This window comes from Halyomorpha halys, unplaced genomic scaffold (genome assembly GCF_000696795.3).
Source record: "Halyomorpha halys isolate HHAL.00 unplaced genomic scaffold, Hhal_1.1 Scaffold213.1, whole genome shotgun sequence".
Taxonomy (NCBI): Eukaryota; Metazoa; Arthropoda; class Insecta; order Hemiptera; family Pentatomidae; genus Halyomorpha; species Halyomorpha halys.
Window position 1 is genome coordinate 530,189 of NW_027116617.1, and position 8,295 is coordinate 538,483.

Here is an 8,295-nt window from a genome sequence, read left to right on the forward strand (position 1 = left end):
ATTATCATACTTCAAGACTGATTGCTCATTGCTACAGGTCGTATAATACACATATACAATGTTTATAAAACCAAATGAAGTTTTCATAAAGTTGAGTGGGCTTGTGCTCTCGTGTCATGGAAGTATTGACATTCTTCTCCCCTTTCCTGCTATTTCATTTTTCCGCTTAACCACATAAAACAACAATCTGCCGATTTGTATCTTCATTGTTTTCAATTGGGCTTTGTTTGGTCGCATTTGTTTATTACAGAAAAAAAAAAAAAGGGAAAATAAAAATAAAAGACAACGATGACTCAGTTGATTAAACCCAAACATTGTGTTGTGTTTTTCTCCAGTTCAGCGCTCGGTAATAAATTCGGAACAATGATTGTAATCGATTTTAATCGAAATCTTCGACTAGAGATTGGTTTAGATTTAAAGCTTGTCCGTAGTCCCTTCAATTAATCCAATATTCACTCGGCTTTCAGCTCTTTTTGTAAAATTAATGAGCCATCACTTTCTCGGCATTTTTATTGGCTACAGATGGAAAAAAAAAATTAAAAAATGTACAAAATAAAACTGATTTAGTTTATTTAATATTTGGAATTGGAGTTCTATCAGTGGGTAGATTCTCCACAAGTTTGTATCATGTCAGTATGTCACCTACAGCAAATTTACCTTATCAGATAGCAATTACCAATCGACATTTAAAATGACAATCTCAAGTTTTTAAATTTATAAATTGATATATTATTATAAAATAAGCAGTGTGGACAGTAAATTTTATTTGAATAATTTAAATTTATTTATTAGAAATTAGATCCATGATTTTAAAACAATTGGTTGTGCGTTATTATTTTAATTTATGTAGAAAACAGTCCATTGTTCTACAAAAATAGTGAGGAAACTCCCCGAAATGTTGTTCGGATATTAATATTAAGTAAAGAAGTCTAAAAAGGGTAGTTTTATCCAGAAAACATAATATAAATAACTAATTAGCTCTTTTGAATTTTGCTAAATGAAAACTTAAAATTTATAGTTAAAAAATATACTTTTATACAGAGATGTCTCTGAAATATTTTATAATAATTTTCCGAAAGTGAATATATTGAGTTTTGATAGATTTTTTAAATATTATGTCTAGTTAACGCGGAAACTGTAAAGCAACGTTTATCGTTTCTAGAGTTTATTTATCGATTCAGTTTAATTAATTATCTCATAAGAAATAACAAATAGAAAGATGAAGTAATGAAGGAGATAGTAAAAGCTATGGCAAAAGGGGCAGCTAAGTGAATTTAGGGGCTGGAGGCTTAAGCTGATAGGCAACTCATTTAAGTCCGTCCTTCGTGGACATGATTAAAGCCCAACTCACCGTCGTGTTCTCAACTTGATTCACTACCATCATAGCCATGAATCAATTCAACTCCTCTACCCCTCTCAGTTTGTTTCAAAACAATGGATTAGAAGATGATAATGAGCTTATTCAAATTTATGGTGGATCTATTTCTTATACGGAGACAATTCGCAGTTTCTGTAGGCAGTGGTACCTTATTCAAATAGTATAAGAGCCGGGAAGAAAAAAAAGGCAATTATTTCACCCCAATTTTTTATTACTTTAATGAAACCTATATATAACTACTAGTCAAGACTAATGAGTCTGCCAAGTATAGGTAGGGGGAATAAAAAATGGCGGTTGTTTCAAAACCTTAAAAAACATTAATTTTTCATTCGGAGCTCTATATCTTAAAAACTAACAACAATACTAGAAAATCTAAAAGGACATTATTTAAATGAGATTTAATTTTCTGAAATATGAGCCCTAATAGAGCTATTTACGTCTAATAGTTCTCGAGATATTGCTTTTAAAAAGCAACGGTTCTTAAAAATCCACTGAAAAATTTGTATTTAGTTAATTTATTTTGAGAAATCTCTATCTAAGGAACTATGTGACATAGATATAGATGTCAATTAGCACTCAAATTAAAGCTATTTTAACGTACTATAAGTTTATGACCTTTACCTTCGTAGGAATAGTAGTTTTTATGATATTTCCTAAAATAAATTGATTAATAGTTGTTCGAACAATAAGTTTTGAAAAACTTTATTTCAGAAACAATAGGATGTACAGATGTCTGTCAGCACTCAAATTAAAGCTAGTTCAATTTAATATAAAATAAATTTTTCAATTATTTCTAATAAAAATAAAAGATAACCGTATATATTTTTTAATTGAAATTATAAACGATTTTTCGGCCTTTTGTAAATCCCCGATGAAGCCCTGCAACGTGGGTCGAATCGTTGGTGTCTAATAATTAGTTTTATTTTTGCTAATTTTTTAATTTATTTTTGCAAGTTTGCTGCCAACTGGACCATCTTATCCTTAATTAAATAATTCTACAAGGACAACAAATAAACTCTCAAAATGAGAAAAAAATAAACTAACATCAATATTATGCTTTATAATTATTTTAATAATGTATTCAATTTAATTTAATACTTTAATTTAATTTAGTCATTTGAAAATTTCGGGCCGTATTTGGGAAGTACTTGTAGTTGCAAGGCACCGCAGCAGGGGCCGTCGTTTTTACCGAAGGTTTAATGGCGTGATTTACAAACGAATCCTACCTAAGTTGAGTGACCATATCTGGAGAAGGGACCACTGCTCTAAGGAGTTCAAACGTGGTCTCAGGATCCCCATCACGACTAATAAATTCACAGTCAGCTATCTACCATAAATTCAGTTGATTTGCGGTATTATGCCTATGTGAGTTACCTGTATTTGGATAAGACAGCTGTCATTTTAACGATTTTTTTTTTCCTTTTCTGACATAATAATTTAGCAAAGAGCATCAGACCAACAGCTATAAGAGTTATGAATACACTACACTACTGAATTATATATAAACATAATTTTGGTTTTTAATTTATTTATTTTTATTATTTCGTAGTACCGTTTTTTTTATTCGTGCGGCGTACTTGCAGCAAACTATACAAAGGCCTGTTGTGTTTATCGAAGAGGTTTTGATAACGTAATTTCCTAAAGTGCAAGATAGAGTTGCTCTATCCTTATACTGCATCTAAAGAAAGGTGCCAGCAAAGGCCTGGGCACCTTTCGTCTTGCCCCTCCCTCAAATTCTGCCCTGCCTTAAGGTGTCATGAAAAAACAAAATGACAGTACTAATATGAAAGGAATATGGTCCGGGTGCGGTCAAAAAAACTCAAATAGTAGAATATACTATTTGAGTTTTTTTGACCGCACCCGGACCATATTCCTTTCATCTTTACACACGGTCAATCAATGATCTTCCAGCCCGACAGTACTAATAGTTTGTAATTATTCGTAACTCTAGAAAGCGCTTATTCGCTGTCCGTGAAAACAAATGAATTATGCGTAATTGTATATGCCTTATTCAAACTTGGGCAGGTGCAATAAAAAATGTTCTAATGATCTCTAGAAGGCCATTTAGTTTAGTTTGGAAGGGTTCCGCCCGAATGAACCTTCATTCAAGGTATGCCTGCGCAAGACCCATATAATATACATTGCTGGATTTAAGTCAGCACCAACCCTCAAATCAAGCTTTACAGTTGGAATAATTCCTGCGATATTAAAAGAACCTTTAATACACTGTATTGATTCAGATAACCATTACATCTGTTTTTCACTGTGAGGGTAGAGACTAGTCATCCTCAATTTCCTTTTTGCGGTTATTGTGTTTTTAAACCAATGGTTAATTATTTATTAAACTTGCTAGAGTAGCCTTACTAAACTATACTATAATGCTAAAAATAGTGCTCGAGTCAAACTTATACCTATTGGATTGCTGTTACAGGTATGGTTCCAGAATCGGCGGGCTAAATGGAGGCGGCAGGAGAAGATGGAGGCGGCTCGGCTTGGGCTGAGCGAGTACCAGCAGAGCGTGCAAGGGCGGACCGGGGGCCCTTCCCTGTCGCTCCCAGTAGATCCATGGCTGGCCCCTCCTTTGCTCACCGCTCTTCCCGGTTTCCTGGCACATCCGCACACAGGCTACCCTAGTTACCTCACTCCACCGCTTCCGCAACAAGCAGAGCCCTCAACCCCGCCTCGCAGCCCACCAGATCTTCGCACTGTCTCCATCGCTGCTCTCCGCCTTAAAGCAAAGGAACACGTTGAATCACTCACCAAAGGGTTCCAGGTCACCTAATCACCGCCTCCCACCCCCGTCAGCCGTCGACAGTATTCTGTGGTGTGTTAGCTTGGAGCTATTGAAACAGTTTTGTCTCAGTGCAGTTCTTTCTGTTTCTGTGTAATTTTATGTCGATGCCTTCAAGTAGTATTGTAATAGCCACAAATAAGGTTTGCCAAGACCAATGTTTTGGTTTTGATACAAAATGTAATCAATTTCTTGTCTGGATTTTATAATCAGTAACAATTATTGTTTTAGTACTGGTGTAGATGAAGAAAATATGTCTATTTTATGGAATTCATGATAAGGAGAAAGGTGATAAGTTGCAATAACGTGAAATTGCCAAGTCAATCAAGGAGGCATTTTCAAAAGAAGGAAAATAGATTAGAGTCTCTCCCTCCTTTATTCAATCTTTTCATTTCAAAGATACTAGTAATTAATAGACTCAATACATAAAGTATATATTTCAGTCCAATGCTTGATGAAGCGTCAAATTTGGTCAGGGTTGAGTAACGCCTATTGTTTAGGACATAGGAAAGTAAAAAACACAATTTAAATTGGTTTAAAGAGAATGTTTCGCCGTTTTAAAGTTAATTTACCAAATTTTAAACCTAATTCATAAAAATTAATCGCACTTGGCTTACATCTTTTTTCTTCTTATTTTTCAAGTTAGTTTATATTATGTTCCTCTTATGTGAGATAGTGGAATAATGAAACATTTATCACCTCCCGTAAAATTTAAAACGAAATTAATATTTTTTAATGAGCATCACTAAATTGTTACAAACCGCAATAGAACTCTAATATCTAAATAAGCCAAGAATTCGGTCGTTACTGAATATAACCCAGGCAAATCACGAAACAAAATATATACAGAAGTTATTGTGGTTTTCGTTTCCTTATTATAAATATGGTAAACAAATTTTCATACAATTTTTTCAAATTGGGTGCTGTTCGTATTGTAGCCCATATTTTAATTTATTAGATTCAGTGATACCATCCGCTTTAGTGAGAAGGCACTCGAATGATGCGCATATCCAAAAGCCTAATAGTGATAAAAGACTTTTGACCTCCAAGATGAAACTATACACGTAGAATAGCGATAGTTGCTTTATAAACAAAGCGGAAACACCAAAATATATTAAAAAAAAGATCCAATTAATTTTCTTAAAACCAAAATTGTATTGACAGCCTTCATGGATATGTCTAATAATTAAGAAATTTGAATTAAAATCTCTCTACTAGGTATATAAATCGTTTTTAACTGATCCTGTGTAGAACTAGTCAAGTTTAACACGTAATAAATGCATTAGGTAAAAATTCACCGGGACAGACTACTCAATGCATTCACCTCACACTAGGATTACTTTTATTCTTCTAGGCAATTCTAGTCCAAACGACACACACTCACCTCGTTCAAAAAGATGAATTAAAAGTATCTAGATGATATTCTGTAATCATGAAATAGAATCATATAGATACAAAAATTAGTCAATAGTATTTAAAATACATGAATAAGTGTGTTTGATCACAAATATGATAACCATTCCTATATTTTCATGCATTTCAACTCTCTTGCGATTGATATAGCAAGCAAGATAAAGGCTGTGTCCTTCATTAAATTAATGCCTGTTGATTGTAATCACACTTAAGGCGTTTCAGTGAATTAGGCGATTGCGAAAATAATATTTTGAGGGTAGCAGTATTTGAATCTGTGATATAGTTCAAAGTTTAGTGGCCGATCGATTTCATCATTTTGGATGATATCCGTCGAAATGAGCTCACTTGACTTGAGGTAGATTAGTAGCGATCCCTCAGCCTGAAAGGCAGCTGATACATGAAGCTACTTTTTAATGAGACCTATACTGATATACAACTTCAATAAATAGCAATACACCGAATAAATGAATATTTTAAATTTTTATAAACCTTGTTACTAAGCAAAAGAACGAAACATAAATCTGGCTAATAATATTACTTATATAAATATGATTTTTTAAAAATATAACGAATATATCTCTTTTTAAGGATGCATGAACATACACATATACATGACGGGGTGGAAAACCGCCAGCCACATGTAATAAAAAAAATTGACGGGGCTATAATTTATTTTAATTAATTATTTTCCAAAAGGGGGAGTTATGTACTTGTTTAAGAACTATTGGTATTATTTATAAATATTCTCCCAAATTCAAAATTCTAAATTCAATTTCTTATAATAATGTAACACGTTTTGCAATTTTAAAGCAGGAGAAACTTTAGTCTAATATCCGTTTTTCTTTTATGTTATTTTATTTATAATAATTCTGATAAATGGTCGTTTATTTCAATAAATCTGCTACCGATGTTCCATACCGATAACTGATATTATTTTATATTACATTATTATAAACAGAGAAAAACAACTAAATTATATTCAAAATTAATAATACAGAAACGAACATTACAATACATAATGAAAATAATATATAATATCAATAAATCATTATAATCACAAAACAATATCGAATAAAATCCCCATTTTTTCAGTAATTATCAAAGTTATTGAATCAGTTAGTTCCAGAAAACAAAACCAAAAAAAAAAAAAACACCCAAAGAAATTTTAATTAGAACTATGTTTAAAAGATAGTTTTATAGGAGTTTTATCATGATTACACCTATCAACTCTCCCAGCATCTATGGCTGACTCTCTTTCAAGAGATATATATGCTATTTTATTGCAAAATATTAACGATATCCGATCATCTTTGATCCTAAAATTTCTTTTATTTATTTTTCGGTTCGGATCCATTTTGCTGTAGTTTTCTTGTATAGTGAACTGAACGTCATTGGTGAAAAGTGCAATGCCTAAGTGAGGAGTGTTAAGAATTAATATTTTTGAGTTCATTTAACCTTTTATCATTGTGATGCAAGGCCATATCTATAAATTTCACTAAACAAATTGAGGATTCCATAACGAAATCGCATACACAAATATTTAATAAATACATTGAACAAATAGATAAAAAACGTGTTAGAAATATCCGTGGGTATTATATTTAGTTTTTAATTATTATTTATTTCACTGAAAAAAAAATCACTATAATATAGATGATGCCTTCACTATGAAGATTATTTAATTGGATTAGCTTGACTAACAACAGAGTCATAGAATGTTTGGCTCCGTCGGTTTTAAATGCGAAACACATGATGCCAACTTTTGTACTTTTCAAAATAACTATTATGCAATTTAATATTTTTTTTTTTTCATATTTCTTTTTTAATTCAAATAAGGTTATAATTCAACTTTATTCTTTTTCTTGTTTTTTTTTCCTATTTGCTTTACATGCATTAATTAATTTATATATTAAATGCTTACTCCATTTTTTTCTATAAGAGAGTTAGACTGAGTACGTTTTTTTAATATTTCTATTGTGTCTTCCAACAATATCCTCCTTCTATTTACCCAAATAAGTTTGTAAAATACCTCACCTTGATGGAACACAATTGTATATATTTTTTGTTACTAAAATACTAGAAGATATTACTTTAAGAATATTTTTTGTTATATATAATCCCTACCATTACCAGCAATCGTGTTTTATACTTTTGTTATAGCCATCACAGAATTAAAGGCTTTATCTCATGTACAAATAAACATTGTACAGAGAAGATGTGGGTGCTTTCTAGTCAATACAGGCTCCCAGATTTGGACGCGTACAGTATGACAGTCAAATCATATTACCTAATTACACTCCATAAAAAAAAAAAAAATCACAAATACCAACATTTTGAACAAATAAATACTGTTGACAGTTTATCATTTTAAAAATTTTTGTATAAAATGGTTTTTCTTTCTGTACAAATTTAAATATCCTAGTTGTGTTAAAATTTGAACTGTTGCGTAATTTTTTTTTGTATTTATGTATTACTCACTGTGTTCAATTTATTTATAAATAACGATTAACAACAGTTTAAACTTAAAATCAGCTAACAATAATATGAAACAGTATGTCAAAAAGTAATTGTTAGTCGACCAATGCAGGTTGCCTGGGTTGTTTTACAAAATGTGAAACATTTCAAGCCGCAGTATCCATTGTAAATTATTTTTAAAAAAACACTAAATGAATGTAAATAATTTGTATATTTTAATTTAATCGATTGTAAATAT

General features: G+C 31.4%; 1 protein-coding gene across 1 annotated transcript in view; it reads left to right on the forward strand.

The window, feature by feature from the left end:
- The window catches only part of LOC106679638 (retinal homeobox protein Rx1-like), a 110,944-nt gene extending 106,784 nt beyond the window's left edge, over positions 1 to 4,160 (forward strand). The window contains exon 3 of the mRNA XM_014418900.1: positions 3,810 to 4,160. Coding sequence (XP_014274386.1) covers positions 3,810 to 4,160 — 351 coding nt within the window. The remainder of the gene's footprint in view (positions 1 to 3,809) is intronic.
- The last annotated feature ends 4,135 nt before the right edge of the window (positions 4,161 to 8,295 follow it).